An 18,867-nucleotide genomic window follows, 5' to 3' on the forward strand; every position below is an offset into this window, starting at 1 on the left:
TTTTGTTCTTTTAAACCTTTGCACTGTTTGCAGGTCCACTTCTTGAGGAGCATTATGAGCTTAAATGTCTTGCTCGAGGCCACAGCCAGTGCTGCTATAACAAGCGAAAAACATCTGAACAGCTCTCCAGGTGATGGAGAACCCCTGCTTTGGAAAGGAACCTACAAGTTAGTGTTTGCAGCCCAGATCCCAGATCATTAGTTTCCCAGCAGCCCAAAGGATCCAAACAGCAGGGCTGCCAGTCTGTGCTCTGTTTATCTCTTTGAAATGTGCTCTCTTTACGTCAAATCATATTCCTTGGCCTGTGAGCGAGTACCTGAGACGGGAGAGGGAGGATGTGCTCGCCGCATCTCCATTGGGACGGACTTCAGTGGAGAGATGTGGAACCTATGCCTGCTGCTCCATTATTAATAAACTTGAGTCCTCAGCACACTCTCTGTCTGCTGCCTAAAGATGACAACGTAAGAACTGCGAGCTGCAAACCATGTCTGCATTTGAGTGGTTTTGAGAGCTGGTGCAGTACCAGTGCCTGTTTCCTATTCGGGATGTTTTTTTTGGGAGGGAATTTTTCATATTATTGATACAATAAAAACAAGCATTCCATAATTAAATTCCTTCTCTCTCTCTCTCTCTCTCTCTCTCTCGAAAGTAACGAGTAAACAAATTCATTTTGAATTTTAAATTCACATTTGTAAATAAATAACTAGAGCGACTTTTCTATTTATATAATTTATAATTTTTCTATATTTATAATTTAAGGTTAATTAAACAATGACAGAATTTGGGGGGGGGGGGGTTAGACTGTTTATATTAAGGAATATTCTGGGTTCACTACAAATCAGTTAAAATTAACAAATAAGTAAATTATTAATTAGCATTTTTGTAATTACAAGTATAAGTAGCAAGACTCGTTGAATTTATTCAACACATGAGTGTGTAAATAATAACAGAATTGTCATTTTGGGGGGGGGTGTTGAACTATTCCTTTTAAGGAATATTCCTGGTACACTACAAGTTAAGATTAATTGAAAGTAATTAGTATTTTTAATTGTACATTTTAAGTAACAAGTGTACAGAAATATGGGTACCACTTTATTTTACAGTCCTGTTCCTCATGTACATACTATGTACTTATAGTAATTACAAAAAATATGTAATAACTAGGTACTAACCCTGAACCTACCCCTAACCCTACCCCTAACCCATGTAGTTACCTTGTATTACCAGAACTTTTTTAGATAAATACACTGTAAGTACACTATAAGTACATGTTAGTACACGTACTGTAAAATAAAGTGCAACCGAAATATGATTCGATTTTTTGGGGGGTTGACCTGTATAGAAAATGTTGAACATTCTGTGATTATTCACTCTCCCTCAAGTTATTCCAAATGAGTTTCATTCTTTTGTTGAACACAAAAAAGATTTTGAAGAATGTTTATAACCAAAGGACCGATGGTAGCCATTGAGTTCCACAGATGTTGTTTTTTTTTCCACCATGAAATTCAATAGCTACCATAAACTGTTTGGTGTTTTTTTTTTTAATCTGCAAATGCTAAATACTCACTTTTTACATGATTTTAGTGTGAAAAATTACTTGCTAACATTTTCCGTGTAACGTTATATCAAGTTGTTGCCATAAAACCCTAAAATGACAAAAACAAAAAAGCTTTACAGTTCAAACAACAAACTATAACAGAAGAATTAATATAAGTGCTTTTATAAAAATTAAAAGCCTTACATTCCTGATTTTAAGTCCTTCAAAATTGCCCCATTCATTTCCATTATAGGGTTTTCACTGTATAATTTTTTATTTTATTTTTCGTAAAAGGATCAGAATAATTTTTTGTATGGATCAACACAAATGTGGTTAAATTAAATGAACTTGTATTCAACCCAGATCGTTCCTTTAAGAAACCTTAAGCATCTGGTTTATTGGTTTAGGATGGATTTCATTTCAGGAGCCAGGGTGTAATGAGGCCACTTAAACGTATTTGTTTTCTTCGTTGGTTTTTGTGTATCTGATTACAGTAGAATTAGTTGAGCACACACTGTGGAGTAAATTAATCAGGGTTAAGCAGTGATGTCATGAGTTTGTAACAGAGTGAACAGCTTGCCACGGGTAGAGGCAGACTGATGTATTAGATCAGTGATTGTAAGAGGTCAGGGGTCACGCTGCCCTGGGCCAGAGTGTCTGTTCTGTGAAGAGATCCAAAGATTAACTATCAAAACACAAGCCAGAACAGCCCGCCCACAGACTGCATGTCGATTGTGGCAAAGAAAACATTCCATTGTGACAAGACTGTCAGCGGGAGATATTGTGTTGAAAATTGTGTATCAGTGTATGAATAAGAATTTTTAAAAAAATGCAACGTTAAATGACAATTTATCAAGACAGTTCAGAAAACAGGAAAGCTGTCTCTGTGTGTCCTGGAAACTGGACATAATCCAATAACAGTAATTCATTTTCCATGTACTGTCGAAGCTGATTTTATTTCATTTGAGACATCGGCCTTGTATTTTACAGCTTTTTTTGTTTACTCACAGAGCAGGAATGATAAATAACTACAATCAGCCAGCCGTTGTAATGCATTTCAGCTATTTCTGTCAGGATCTAATCATATTTGGATTTGTACTATTGAATTAAAGACACTTCTCGCTGACTCTTAACTTCAATTTCATGGCGATTAGTCTCATTAGACTGACAGGCTCTTATATCAGAGTGCCAGAGCTGATATAATGAGCAGCCGAAAGCATTATTGGGGGTAACATGAATCTGACTGCTACACTTAAACTTACAAAAAAATGGCAGAAATCAATAAATCAATTTAAAGTAAATCTACTTACATTCCGCTTTGACACAATCAGTATCGTTTAAAGCGCTATACAGATAAAGAAGAAATTCATCCTGCATGAAGAGATGTGGACAAAACCTTTCAAAACAGATCCAAAACAAATCATTAAATCAGACTTTTAAAGGAAGTCATGCTATAAAAGTCATAGATTTGTTTGTTTAAGTTGGTTGCCATGGTGTTGCTATGCCGTTGCTAAGGTGTTTTTGGTTGTTGCTAGGCTAATGCTATGCTAAGCGGCCCAAAGCAAAAAGGCCCACTGTAAACTCTGGCCAGTCTAGATATGGATCTAGTTACTCCTTCAATGCAAATTTGAATGAGTGTGTTTATTTGTTTGTTTGGAGTGTGATTTTTTTTAATTTTTTTTTATAAATTGTTTTTTTTTTTTTTTTGAATAACACTCCATTGGTGAGCAAGCGGTAATGATCTCCAAAACTGTTCTGAAGAATTAAACTCATCTGCATCTTGGATGGCCTCAGGGTGAGTACATTTTCTACAAATTTTCATTTCGGGGTGAATTATTCCTTAAAGAAATAAGTATCACCCGTTTTGATTTAATTTGATCACTTTCAGCAAAATAGCACTAAACGTTCATTTTAGTCATCTTGATACACATGGCTTTGAAATTACAGACTAAATCGATTGAACAATAATGATGCAAACTCATTTCAGATTCAAGTGCATAAAATTTTGATGTGTTTTGAGGATACAGTCTGATAAGATATGACCTCGGAGGTCAAAACTGCCATCGTTTCCACTGAAAAGCAAAAGAGAGATGCACGTAGAGCTCTTAGGGGAAACATATAGTTTGAGCTCTAACTCTGGAGGCCTACGTGAATGATGTGCGCTGCTGGGGTGAGTGTAGGCAGAGAGAAGCAGCAGGAGGGAGCGTCCTCCACTCACTGCCAAAACAGGAGAGAGAGGGAGGAGGACGAGTGAGAATGAGAGAGGCACACATTGTCTGCTATAGGCTCAAAAGAAGAAATACCCGCCAACAGCCCCTGCAGGAATGCATGAAGGTCTTAGGTTGCATTGTTGTCTGCAGTGTATCCTGCCCTGTAAATATATACTGCTCTGTGTCACATGACCCTGTGAAGAACATGTAGTTTGTTTCTCGGTTTTCATCCTCCTGTTGTAATTATAATGCAGACTCTGAGTAAAAAGCTCTCTCTCTTTTTTTTTTAAGAATCTGATAGTGTGCTGCCAGAGGGCCATATGGTCCATGACTTCTTTTTCTTGCTCTGACTGCCCTGTGTAACCTGAGATATTGCCCCTTTGAGAATATTCCAGAATGGCTGGGGAAAAAAAGACACATTTTAATCTGTGATAAACTCTGTTTATTTCAAAATAAAGTAAATAAAAAAGCAAATAAATAGGACAACCGATATAAAAAGGGGGGGGGGGGGGCACTGGAAAACTTTGAACTTTGATTTTTAATGTTTGAAGTAGAATTAACATTTATTAGAAATAGAAAGAAATTCATACATGCATAAATTCATTCAATTAAACTCATTTTAACTAGAAAATGATACATTATAAATGGATGGATGGATGGATGGATGGATAGATAGATAGATAGATAGATATTTGCTTTTGAAATCACTATAAACCTGACATCCAGACATTTCAACCACTCTCTCACAAGCAGACATGAACACTGGTCCTACAGACCCCTAGAAGTACACTCGTACTTCAGTGAAGAGTGCACTTCTGTGCACTTGAGGGATTGAGAAGGAAACACAGAACTAAAGTATAGTATCAGAGAGATCTTGCTGAAGTTGCTCTCTGCTTAGAGGCTTTGGGATGAAAACCATCTGTAGTGGTTTGGACGAGGTAGAGGTGTTTCACTTGAGTTGAAAGTGAGGAAGAGGAGGGTGGGGTCTGTCAAGAAGGCAAAACTTACGTTTCAAGAGCAGTAGTTTTAACTGGACTAAGTCTATGTTTATTTCAGCAAGTACAAATTTTTTTATTGAAATTGAATATTGAATGAGAAAACATTCAGGGTGCAACTTGATATTCCATATTTTGTCTTCTTTTCTTTCTTTTTTTTTTTTAAGCTTCTGCCTTCTGGGAACCAAGCTGGTTTTGAGGCAAGTTCAGCATCTCAGAATTTTCCAGAAAATATAATAAGTTATTGCTGTAACGCTAACTTTATTCTTGTTAAAATTACTGTTTTAATTAATTCTCCTTTAATCCTTTTTTTATTTGACTGATTCTTAAAGGAAATTTCACCCAGAAATTCAAATCTCATTATTTCCCCCAAAAAAGTATCACATTAAAATTCACAACACAACTGTTTATAATTGTTTTGCCCTATTTTCACTCATAAATTATGCTTGATCTGAGCATATTTCTCTCCTTATTTAGGAGAGATGACTTTTCACTGGAGAAGCAGAAAAAAAAATTGTCTTGATGGAATTGTTTCTTACAAATGCAGTTTTATACTTCACAAGACTTAAATGATGGACTGGAGTCGTGTGGATTACCTGTGGATTATTGTGATGTTTTAAAATAAAAACACAGATGAATCGTGTACAATAATATGTGACCACCAGCATGTAAAGGCAGTAAATCTGGTCAGTTTTGAATCCATGTTGACTATAAAGTGAGAGCCAACAGATATGTTGATGTGGGTGGGGGGTATGCCTGGAAATTTCCGTTGTATGTCTCCGTCTGCTCCAGGATGGGAGGGGAGGGCCTGTGTTATGGAGAAATAGAGAGCAGTGGTTTGGGACTGGAGTTGGGGTTTGAGAGTTGGCCAGGAGCCAGACCCAGCAGGAAACTTGCTGGTTCACACGGACAAAAGCAGTAATGACTAGTTCCAAGGATGTCTGTGGTAGACACGACTGTCATCATTCTCCTCAACCCCCATCAACAGTGTCTCTCTTTTTTCTTCAAAGCCAATATCCCACCCTATGTAGACGTGTCTTACATTTTGAGAAAATACTTTAAATGCATATTGTTCGTGTTTGCACCTTCTGCACACCTTCTGTATTTCATGATTTCCTTAAAAAAATAAAAAAGTAAAAGTGGCTCTCTTTTTACCATCTGTGATTTTCAGGTGGTTGTCATTGTATATATATAAACAGGTTATAATCTGCGTGTATTTTAGGCAGATTACTTCATATATAAAAAAATAAATGATAATAATAAAAAAAAAATATTTAATCGAGGTACAAAATTACCTAGTTTGTAAAATTTGTATTTATTTTGTACTATTGTTTTGTTTTTGCAGTATTGACAGAATTCACTAATAGAAACACAGAAGTCATTTTGATTTTTTTATTTATTTTTGTCCACATAATGAAAGTTTCTGAAAGGAAGCTAATGTTGTTTGGACACCTAAAGTCTTCAAAATATCTTATTTTGTGTTTCATAGATGAAAGAAAGTCATACAGGTTTGGAATGACATGAGGGATAAGTAAATGATGACAATTCATTTTTTTTGATGAACTACCTCAATTTGCTTGTTTCAAAATATATATAATAGAATAGAATAGATTAGATTAGAAGGTCTGTTTATCAGCAATCAGCTATGGGTGGTGAAATTAATTTCCACAATTTACAGTGCAATGGCTCATATGTGCTGCATTGCATCTTAAGTTACAGGGACAGTCCCACTGGAGCAACCTAGGGTTAAGTGCCTTGCTCAAGGGCACAATGATGATCGTACAAAGATTGCCCTTATAACCTACAGCCTAGTTTCACCGTTCCTGATCTTTATCCACAAAACTAGAAACCAGTCTTTGACAGAGGAGTATGGGTCTTTTTAAAGCTCAAATAAACACTTGCATATGTCAAGATGTTTTTCTAACCCGGATTGTGCTTGAAGTGTTTCAGTATAATGTTTTGGATCTCTGCATTGCAGATATTCTTCTATAAAAGTATGTACAAATTGCTTTTGTGTTGCAGACAGGTCAGTACTGCTCTTTTATTCCACTAGAATTGTGAGCTTGTTCTTCTTTTCATTTACCAAATAAACTTGGTTTGATCCTAGTTAACACTTCATGTTTATCACAGTGGGAATGACTCAACAGTTAAACTAAAGTTTTTAATTAAACTGTGATGATCTTTATTTGATGAAGTCTGTGCTGCAGGGCAGCTACAGCTCGCCCACATAGTGTTATGAATGTCTATCAGGCCCCATTGCTACCTCCTCATAGTATTGCTATATTTATTTTTATATGTGTGTTTCTATAGTGACAGTGCTGGTCGCACTCAAAAACAGGACAACCCCCTCATTCCCTGAGAATGTTGGCATGGTGCTGTTTTCACACATTCACCAACATAAATTCAAATTTTAGAAGGAAGGACTTCCAAAATTGAGAATTTATTTCATATGACCTTCATCATGCAAAAAAACAAACAAAACAAAAAATCTGATTTTTTTTTTTTGTTTATTTTCGCACAAGGAATTGTTTACCCAACAATGAAAATGTATTTATTATGTAGATTAGTTCATTAGAACAGATTTGGAGACATTAAGCATTACATCACTTGCTCACCAATGGATCCAATGGAAACATATAACCAAGCAAGAAACCCTATAATAAAAGTTATATACTGGGGCTTTTTTTGTTTGTTTTGTTTAATAATCTGGCATAATGGTGCTTTGGTTGAGTTATTGTACCTCTGAGTCATGTTGGTACAAATTAATGATGAAACATGAGCGTAATAATTAAGATTTATTTATTTATTTTACAGCAAGCATTTCAGATGAAAAAACAGACATTGTGTGTACATTGTGTCAAAGCATCACAGAGGTTGTGAAATTAGTTTATATTTATAATAACAGTGACATCATATTATTAAAAAATAAATATATATATATGCTGTACAAAGTAGTTGTGCAATGCATTATGTTTCTTCATAACTGCAGTTGATTGAAATAAATGGTATTATTTGATGAAGTATGTTGAAGACTTATCACACTCTCAACTTCCTTTTGGAAAGTTCAGATCTCACAAAGCCAGCCAAGGTTTCTTCCTCATTTTCATCTCGTCTACCTTAAACATATATTTTATCGTAGAGTAATAAAATAAAAGCATATAGCTATACATATGAGAAACTGTGGAGGGAAAAGTGGGTAGATCTAACTAGACTGTGTATCAATAAATCTATGATACTAATAGTGACAGCTGAGCGTGGTGTGAGCAACGCCAAGGTCATGGGCTCAATTCCCAGGGAAAGCAAAAGCTGAAATCTGAAATAAAACAATGTGTACCTTGAATGCAGTGTAGCCACTTAAAAGCTTCTGCCAAATGCAAAAATCAATAAATCAATATAAATGTAATAGTTTTTTTCTTTCTAAAGATTACAGCTTTAAAATAAATGGTCACAAATAGCTTAAATGTGTTCTTTCTTTAATACAACTTCAACCAGCAGGTGAGCCATTAATTTAAAAAAGCTTGATTTATAAATACACAAACATTGACCAAAATCAGACTGTTTAAAAATTCTGAATTCAGTTCCCTTATAGTAGTTCCTGTTCTTAAATCAACACACCTGTCAGCTGCCTCTGCATCTGACAGCTTTCCTAAAGAGACAGGAATGACTGCAACATTCATCACTTCCTGACTGCTGTTTGTAAAGACATATAAAAGTATATACATATAAAGCTGGCTGTCTGTCTTTTCAGTCCTTGACACCAGTGAGCCACAAAGCTGCAGGGTGCTGTTCAGGAAATAATACGTAGCCTACTTTACGTGAATATGTATTGGTCCACTGGCTGACTTTGAGTCAATGGCAAATGCACTGCATGCATATTAGTCAATTTTCAAGGCTTACTTTTTGGTTTTCGTGTATATATTTTGGTTTATCATAGCATATAATATAGATTTCTGGCAGTATACATAAATTATTATTTACAGTCTACACTGTAGTTACTGATACTATGATGTATTAATGTCAACAATTAGCTGAATGTTTTATTTTATATTCTCATTATAAAAGAGAAATATGAGGGATATATTTTTATAATTTAAACACCAAACAAGTGGCTTTGATGATCCAGTTGTTTAATAATACAGGTGTGGCAAATAAGAATGCATGTGTATGCATAATTCCAATTATTCTGAAATAATTATGATTGTCTAAACTAATTCGAATTAAAGTTTTTCCTCTCTTAAAATTTAAAAAGCATGCCCTGAATAGTAATTATGTGTTCATAATATTATTATATTCACGCAGCTCAAACATTACAGCAATTACAACGCAACTACATCATATCATAAATATTCTATTAATGACTACTGATGGCACTATAGCAACAGATTCTCATTTCCCGAGTGGGTGTTAAATTGAAAACATCTCTCGCATGGAGCACCGAAGGGAAAGGTGTGTGGGTCACCTGTCATCACTGCCTCATATGGCACTGCGGGCAATTTACATAATCCCACTCTAGTAGTTACTCTCACAGGCATTGTTTATGTAGTGCGTCCCCGCTACCAAAATAAAAACATTTGCTTCATCATGAGCTCTGGCGTATGTGCTTATGTATTTTTCATAGCATTATGATTGATCTTGGAAACAGGGGACGAAAACAGCAGAATGGCTACGCAGAACCCCGATGGGAGGTGTGGAGGGGCCGTCTTTGATCTTTAAATACCCTCTAACATTAAAACCACACACCGTCGCTATGATTTCTTCTGCCGCCGTCAAGGCGCTACTGCAACATTCAGACGTTCCCTAAGCGTGCCACATCGCCTTTTCTTTTTTTCCGCTTTACCATCTGTCCCTTTCTTCCATTTCACGCAGAAGCAACGGACATTCGCCCTTCAGATGTGTGCAGCCGTACCCCCCCCTCTCCTCCCGCTGCAGTCCCTTTCTTATCCCATGCCTCTCCCTCTCCGATTCAGATTCGCACGATGCAGACGCTCCCTAGCGCCGACTGTTTCCCCCCTCCCCCACCCGCCAAGCTCCTGTTTCACTCAAAGATGGCGTCAGCTCTGGAGCCAGTGCTCTCTGGTTGCATTTTTCGGGCTTGTTGTTGTCTGTGTTTCGAACGCTTTCTGGCACCTTTTCCTCGGCCACTCGACCCGGAATTAAGGTGAGTAGCACGCAGGTACTTGTAGCGTTTAAAATGCTCTCGGCTCGTGAGCCCGAACTGGACTCGTGGTTCTGTCTTTCAGGGAAGGAGCGGGAGAAGGTAGAGGGAACGAGGGGTGCGCGGAGATGGAGGGGGAGGGTGTGTGGGGGGATGCTAGCCGAGGCCTAACTACTTCCCTCACGGGCCTCGTCTCCTCCTCCTCCGCCACCACCACCACCGCCGCCGCCGCAGGTTCTCCGGTTGGGTAGGGAGGGTGGGTTACAGTAAGCGGGGAAGGAAGTGGAGGAGAAAAATGGTGGAGGAAGCGCGGAGAAGCACTCGAACAGCTCGCGTGAGGATTTATTTATTTATTTTTTGTCAAGCGCTTATCCGAGGCAGAGATTGAGGCCGCGCGCGCGGCCGTGTCAAACGTTGGCGCGAGGGAGGGAAGGAAGGAATCTTGGCGTTCCTTTTTTTTTTTTAACGGCTGAGGCGCGCTAACCGCGGTAGCCACTGGTTACGGCCATTGTGTGTTTGTTTAGGCCGCGAGGTTTCTTAACGGAACATAAAGCTGGATAAAGGTCTAGAAAATGCCGTTTTCTGATTGTTATGGTGCGAAATCTCAGGCGCTGGAGGGAATGGAGGAGACATTGTCCTTATTCTCAACAGCACGTTGCTTGTGTTTTGAAGCTAACAACATCCGCCTAGTGCACTGGCATCGTTACTTCAAAGTTTACATTGTTTGGAATGGAATAATATGCTTAAATAATCTAAAGTCAAGTTTATTTTCAATGTCAAGTGTTTAGCTACTATTAAGCTGCTGTGTGTAATACTGTTTACATTTTTTTCAACGTTCAAGGCCCGTTGCCGTGTTGTTTACTATTAGCCATGTGTTGACATTTCGTGCTTTCCTTTCTGCAGATTGACATGCGATTAGCACCTAATTTACCGATAATTTATAAATGGCCATCTGTCATAGTGTAGGGAGATTGCTAAACTTTATTTTGAAGTTATAAGACATTGCATCACGAATTTTAGATCGTTGTGTTCTTAAGAGAACCACTGATTCTTTCCTCTCCCATTCATATAACTTTGTTTCAGGCTCTTTGGGTTTTAGACATATGTTTTTAATATATATTTTTTAGATATACTGTATTTGTAGTGTGTTTACAACTGACCTTGAGGCAGTTTTCTGTTGCACGTTGTTTGGGTTTAGATTATTGTTAAATTTTATTTTAATGTATCTTTGTTAAAGTGTAATTACACATACGTTACTGATAAATATTAATCTACTCCCTATAGTTCTTAGTTATGATTTGGTTTATAAATACTTGCTGTAGTAATAACATAAAATGATGCACAATTAAAAGCCATTACATGTTTAAAAGGACACTAAAAGTTTATTCCTGCCGGTATTTACTAACTTGTTTAAACTGAATCTTAACTGATTGTATTTGAATGCATAACTAAAAATGTTTATCATTTAGACAATACATATGTTGTGTACATGCAAATTCTTATATTGTACTCACTCATGTAAAATTAGCTTTATGTAATTAAATCTGTTTTTAGTTTCTGTAATTACATCTACAGTAACACTGTTAAACCTTACAACAGCAAGAAACCTATACCTAACCTTGACCGTATCCCACTTTAATAGCAGTGAAAGTGTTTTGCAATACAATAAGTACATTGTACCTAATTATGATAGTTAAAAAACACCTAAGTTGTACACCTGGAGTTGTAGTTCACCATCATTGTGCAGTAGATGCACATAGATACATTTCCCTTCTTTAGCAAGGCATGTATGTTTCTGTAAAACTGTTTGCTGTGTTTTTTTTTTTTTTTTGTTTGCCTTTTTTTTTATGTGCTAAAGGATAAGTTCACTTCCAGAATAAAAAAATCCTGATCATTTACCCCCATGTCATCCAAGATGTTCATGTCTTTCTGTCTTCAGTCGCAAAGAAATTAAGGTTTTTGAGGAAACCATTCAAGGATTTTTCTCCATATAATAAACTTCCATGATGGCCAACAGGTTGAAGGTCAAAATTGCTTGTTTCATTAAAGGTTTAAGGGGTCGCATCTAGCAAAACAATTGGTCTTTGCGACTAAAGAAAAAAATACATGAACATCTTTGATGACATGGGGGTGAGTAAATAATAAGGACATTTTTATTCTGGAAGTGAACTGATCCTTTCATATAGATGAGTGTTCAAAAACTTTGTTGGTTGCAGTGTGTTTTTTTTCAGAGTCTAATCCTTTCTTTTTTCTTCTTTTTTTGTAGGTTGCAAGAGCTTCTGAAGAATACTCTGTATTAAGATGATCAGCCTACTTTATTTACTGGAGTGAGGGATCTGTTCTGGACTGGTTTTCCCAACAGCGCTGGGAAGATAATTGAGACACTCACATTCCTATCAGAAAGTCTCTAAAACTGTTGCTACAATTCTTTACAAAGATGCTCCATCTAAACGGATAACACTTACTGTCAGAATCAATGATTCTACCTTACTGACTGCTTTTGAGACGGGCAGATAAGACGATACCCAAGGCTCTTGCAGCTTTGCTTTCTTTTTGGGGTAGTTGCTGTGTCTGCCTGTTGTATACCCCACCTCTTTGCTTTGGTGTGGCAGCCCTTCAGGAGGAAGGATCACTGGGTTGGGGGATCTGTTCTAGGTTGGGGGGGGTTTAGGGAGCCTATGCTATGGTGATCGGCTCCCTCTCTAACAGCTCCTGCTCTGGCACAGAGAGACTTACTGCACCTCCCCGGGACAAAGGATAGCCTCCTAGACGAAAAGAGAGGAGGAGGAGGACAACGACGAGGCAGCGCCAGGGCTGAGGCCACTGGGTGCTTCCTAACAGTGAGAGTGTGTTGGGCCTTGGCCCAGCAGTTTTACAGCAGCCATGGTGAAGTTGGCCAACCCGTTGTACACCACCTGGATCTTGGAAGCCATCAAGAAGGTGAAAAAGCAAAAGCAGCGGCCATCCGAAGAGCGCATCTGCAATGCTGTGTCAATGTCCCATGGGCTTGACCGCAAGACGGTCCTGGAGCACCTTGAGCTCAGTGTTAAAGATGGCTCCGTACTCAAGGTGTCCAATAAGGGGCTCAACTCCTACAAGGACCCTGATAATCCTGGACGCTTGGCGTTCCCAAAGCCTCGGGCGGGAAGTGGCGGCGGCAGTTCCAGCACCTCCAGCTCTAGTAAAAAACCTGGTCTGGACTGGAACAAGCTCATCAAGCGCTCTCTAGAGGGGCTTCATGAACCCAGTGGATCATCCCTGAAGAGTATTGAACGTTTTCTGAAGTGCCAGGCAGATGTTGCGGGTTATCTGTCTGGCAGTGGCTCTATGGGGCCAGGCCTTTTCCACCAGCAGCTCCGACTGGCTCTTAAGCGGGCTGTTTCTCACGGACGGGTGGTAAAACAAGGACCGCTCTTCCGGTTGGTAAGCAGGAGTTCACATAATGACGGGACGGGGTGTGTGTCTCTGGATTCTCTGCCTCCAGTGCGTCTCCTGCCTCATGAACAAGATCGGGTGAGTTGAATAAGCTCTTCCCATTTTTCGGTTGAAGTTTTTTGCAAAGCACACTTACAGTTTCCCTTTCTGATGACCAGTATTTAAATATTTCAGTTATGTTTCAAATACGGGCTCTCAGCTGTGACATGATTTGAGTAAGCAAACAGCTTTCTGAGACTCACTAAAGCATCTAGAAATCATTTAAAGCAGGTCAAAGTGCATGCTACATTTTGGAAATTTACGTGTAAGACCTTAACATGTTCAGATCACTTCCTAATGGTTTCAGCAGTTTTTATTCAAGATTTCATGTTCTGTACAACCAGCGTAGGGGCCGTGTCACAAAATACTACACTTCACAGTCTGAAATGCCTTGTTTATGTGAGATGGTCTAAAAGAAAACATGACAGAGATGGTCAAGAATGAGCGGTAATGAGTTTTGCTTCCTGCCAAGGCTGCCAGCTGCAAGTTGTGCCACTGTTGGAGGAAAGAGACAGAGAAAGAGACATGCTGATTGAATGAGAAGGGGTGTGTTCGTTACTGTGTTTGGAGTTGTAAGACAAAACAAGGGTTTATGTGTTAGACCAGATAAAAGACGTGAACTGAAATGTGAAGTGAAGAAGAGATCCACACATTCTCAGACTGATATACTCCATACCATTCTGCTCGAGAGGGAGCAAGGGATGAAGATAGATAGAAGCTGAACTGCAGACACACAGGCGGCAAGAGCGGCACAATACACACCCACTTTTTTTGTAACCTGATAAATAGAAGCTCTGCCTTATGCTCCCCAGAGGCTAAACACACGCATTCACACCCACCCACCCCTCCTATCACATCTGATATGGGTCACATCCATGATGTGCACTGCAGGGTGTTGGCTGTCAGAATGATCGGCTGTTCATGTCTGTGTTTTGATTCGGGTACTTGATGTTGAAGTTTTTACATGCAACCAAGCTTCTCCAAATGTGTTGTGTCTGGCTCAGGAATTAAGGCTTCCACAAGTGGCCTGACGTCCCATGACCTCTCCAGGCATCTGCAGTAGAAGAAAACACTTAGAACATGTTTCTTTTTTTTTTTAGGATGCACAGGATTCCACATTTATTGTAAATCAAGCGTCGCAGGAAAACGTAGCGGAAATGTCCACCTAGTTTTGATGTCATTTTATATTTATAGTGTGGAATATTTTAACACTTATAGTTGTGCTTAATTTAAAGTTTGATTGTCTTCCCAATTGTGATGTTTTTGTCATGTGTATGAGGATCATCAGCAACAGTTATAATTTTAAGTTAAAACGCTTAATTGTTATAGGCTAAATATTCCTCTTCATGAGTTAAAGTTTTTAAAGTTTTCAAAACGATTTGCGTGTACACACATCCGCAAAAACACTGTATGACTTATGCCTGGATAGTAGTTGGCGCTGTCACCTTGTTAGTAAACAGTACCTGTAGGGAAGTGACGATTATATGATGCGTCTCCACTGTTGGTTGTGATATTGGTAAAGTAAATCCACATTTTGCTGAAGAAGTTTTATCAAACTCTTGAGCAGCAACAACAGTCCATGTACTCCACCATTGTTGTGTATGTTTGTTTCTGCTTGCCATTAAAATCGACATGTACTGTGCATATCTACATACCTAACACGTACTACGCACGCATGTGATGTCACTGTTTTCAAAGATTCCTGTACTGGGTGTTTACACTTTGAAACCCATTTTCAAAAATATGCATTTTCAGTTCCCAAAATGCTGTTGTCGTTTAAACGAACAGACAAAACGCATAAAAAAATTTCAACTTTTTGCTGTTGTGTAAATGGCCCCATAGTCATTATATTTTTTTGACAGAATTTGAATGCTGTACTGCCATGTCTGCAGTAATGTGGTTAAGATGAGAATGTTTAAGAATTGATAAGTGACATTCCAACAAATTATGTAATTGCACTTTGAATTCATTTCAAGCCCCGACCGGATCGTTTCTACAATGTATGGCTTTACACATGCAGTGTGTATCATCATTGCTTTTAATGCAGCCTTAAAGGGGTAGTTGGTTGCTGTTTCACTTTTTTAACATTAATAAGTGTGTAATGTTGATTTTTGAGCTTTAACATTATCTGCAAATGAATGAAGCTGAAAGTTCAGTGCAAACGGAGATATCGTCTTTTAAAATACTGTCAGTTTAATGCCTACAAACAGCTGGTTGGGACTCGGGAAAAGGCAGCAAAGGGGGTGATGCCATGCTGCGCTGGTTTAGAGAAGAGGAAGAGAAAACTAGAGGTGCCCATAAAAATCTATTTGTATATGAATCACGCTTCTGTCTTAACATTTCTAATGGATTCACAAGTTTAAAAATCATTGTTCTAAAGCAGTGGTTCTTAATACTGTTCCTCGCATCCCCTTACTCTGCACACTCTCTGCATCTCTCTCTCTCTCTCATTCAGCTCAGCTCCAACAATGAACTCTTCCAATTATACATTTTTCACATAGCTATGAGAAGTTAAATATGGACACTCATACAGTTGCCATACTGTATTTAAGCTTTAATCAGGATAAAACTGTATATTAAGAGCTAACATATGCAGTAGCATTAACAAATAACAAAATATCTAAAAGTATGAGACCACAACCAAAAACAAAAAACAGCCCTACCATTAAAAGCCATGTTTGCAAAGGTTCTGCATGATCCTTTTCAATAATATCCTCTGCTTCTCAATTGGGCTCAAGCTGTTAAGCGATAATAACGATGTCGTTGTTTACAATACAACCAGAGCACATGCTGCAGAGGTGAGGGGCGGGATGTTTAGACGTGCACAAGAGGCAGTTTACCCAATCTGCTATAAATCACTTGAGCCCATCACCCCTTTCTGAGGAATGGGCTTCATAAAAGCAGCAAAGGATCAGCACGTTTCTCAGAGAAGGATCAGAGCAGTGTGGAATAAAGGTAGACTATGTGAAAATTATATTTTTCTTTGTTTGTTTGTTTTAAATGAAGCATTAACACATGAAAGACTGCACCCCATAAACAAAATCTAGCCTAGAAAAGAAACTGTGAACCACCCCTTTACCCGTAGAGTTTTTAGGTTCATTTGGATCCAGGTTCACAGGTTCAAATGAGGACAACTCTTGTTGTCCTCATTTACTGCAAACAAAACACTTTGGACCTGTTTATACTTTTATTGCAGAAATTATCATTTGAGGTCATTGGATTGGTTGTCTTCAACTTTGATTTTATGATTGAATTTAGAAGAATTTGCTCTATCAGGTGTGTTTTTGTCTGATATGGTAGCTGTCAGTGATGCTGTTTCCTGCCTGACTGTTTATAGCCGCATATTGCTGACTCTTCCCATGCAGCCTGTATAAGATCATTGAGGATTCTGCATCAGTGCAGTGATCAAGGGAGCAAAACAAATGGGTGAGCACTGGCTGTGACCCCGATATTGAAGAGAGATTTGTGTAGTCAACACACAAATGACACACTCCTCCATTTAAACATGATCGCAGACTCACATGTTCTTCCTCTAATAGAGGGTCATTGCCAGGGCATTTGTGGGGAGTGAGTGGGGGCTGGAGTCAAACAAGGGGCAGGGAGATATAGATTGGAAATCACATAGCTTTTGGGGGGTTATTATGAGAGCTTGTGTATATTGAACATTTAGAGGGCTGGTCCTGATGAGGGGGTTTTGTGTAAGAGTCAGCATTAAGAGGGATGAGAGCCTCGTGTTGCCCTTTCACAGCTGAAAGCTCCAGGGTTGAAGGGAAGCTCCTCGGGCGGTCATTCTGGGGACGTGTGAGAATTATCATGTGTATACGTGTAGAACTTGGAATTCTGTAGAGTACAGATTCCTGTTGCATCCATCATATTTTAAACCCATCACTCTCTTCCAGTTATTTCAACCAGTGCTTCCCACACATAGGCTTTACTTGGGCAGGCCACCCAGGTATATTAACGACGGCCCAAGTATATTTGGAGAAACATTTTTGCTTTTATTATTTTTTATCTGCCCAAATTAATGAAACCATCCGCGATCAATTAACTAGTGTTAAATCTTCCCTCACCCTTCACGTTTTGTGTCTGCTCGTTCTGTGTGTGCAAGAACTGTTTCCTCCCGCTGACATTCCCACGTGCACTTCAGACTGCTTCAAAGTGGTTCTCAGTCAATGAATAGTGCACATTTATGCCAAGCGATTTCTTATGAACTCGAGTTGATGAATAATGGCGATGTCTACTTTGACATTTATATAATCTTTTAGATGGTTGTAAGAATGCACATTTTCTCTCTCATTTGAAGGATCAGCCTGCAATAGTATAGACATTTAAAAATAAGAGTCCAAGTGTATTTCAGGCTTGTTTATAATTAAGTCACACGTTAAGTTTTTGTTTGTTTGTTTTTCTGGCCATTTTTATATGGTTTGTCCAGGTTTGTCAGTACGTATAATCTATGGAAAAAAGCCTCTTAAAACGTCTGAAAGTTGCTAAATCTAGCGGTAAAGTTGCGCCCGTATGTGGGGAGCAGGAGCTGATGGCAGTGGGCGGTGGTTATGTGTGGAGGTCAGCGGATATTGTGGACGAGTTCTTCTGTATCATCACGTTCTACTAGTTCTACAGCTTCAGTTTCTGAACTTTCGGTATTCGCCACAGTGCAACGGTGAAAAGAGACCCCTCTCAGATGCGTTCTGAACATTTGTTAAACGACACCGTTATTGCGGTATGAACCGTTATACCGCCTAGCACTATTTGGAGCCCTACTGAAACTGATCTGATACCAGCACGATTTTGTATTTTTTTTTGTTTCTATACCTTAGTGTGTGATGTAGTACAATGGGTTTTGGCTCGTTTGTCATTTCAGTTTGTGTAGCCACCCTGAGACTTGATAAACCAACCACTGCCCTTCATTTCTCATTGCTTCTGAAGGCAGCAGGAGGCATTTTGGCACTTGAACCTGATCTGAAAGGTGTTTTATTGTTTTTGTTTCCTTGAAAGGTATTGTAGAAATAGAGGACATGAATTCAAATTATATATCATTCTGTTCTGTCGTTTCATCTATCATTTGATCTATTTAAAGGTGTTTTTTAATTATATAAAAAAAATCAGCCAAAAATAAATGCTCTGTCCTCATTTTCTCACCTCCATGTCAAACCTGTATGATATTATTTATTCTGTGGAATATGAAAAAATATATGAAGAATGTTGGTAACCAAACAGTTTTGGTTCCTATTGTCTTCCACTGTGGTTTTTGTCCATTTTATGCAAGTCAGTGGGAACCAAAACTGATTACCATCATTCTTCAGAAAATCATCCACAAAATTCCATTTAGTTTAAAAGGGAATCATTGTAATAATATATATTTTAATAATGTTAATAGTAATGCAATTATATCAATATAATTAGTAAAAAATGGCTATAATAGGTTTACATGCATGCAAGGTAAAAAAAAAAAAAAAAGCGCTTTATTTTTCTCAAAATATTGATTTAATATGACCT

At 38.4% G+C, this 18,867-nt stretch overlaps 1 protein-coding gene across 2 annotated transcripts in view; it reads left to right on the top strand.

Moving 5' to 3' along the window:
* Positions 1-9,745: 9,745 nt before the first annotated feature.
* Positions 9,746-18,867, top strand: part of kat6a (K(lysine) acetyltransferase 6A) — a 34,498-nt gene continuing 25,376 nt past the window's right edge. The window contains exons 1-2 of one of the 2 annotated variants that reach the window (XM_026244968.1): positions 9,746-9,900; positions 12,164-13,410. In XM_026244968.1, coding sequence (XP_026100753.1) covers positions 12,781-13,410 — 630 coding nt within the window. In that variant the 5' untranslated portion in view covers positions 9,746-9,900; positions 12,164-12,780. Of the gene's footprint in view, positions 9,901-10,077; positions 10,232-12,163; positions 13,411-18,867 lie in introns of those variants that run through there. The other variant, XM_026244971.1, reaches the window with a different exon arrangement.

This window comes from Carassius auratus, chromosome 5 (assembly GCF_003368295.1).
Source record: "Carassius auratus strain Wakin chromosome 5, ASM336829v1, whole genome shotgun sequence".
Taxonomy (NCBI): Eukaryota; Metazoa; Chordata; class Actinopteri; order Cypriniformes; family Cyprinidae; genus Carassius; species Carassius auratus.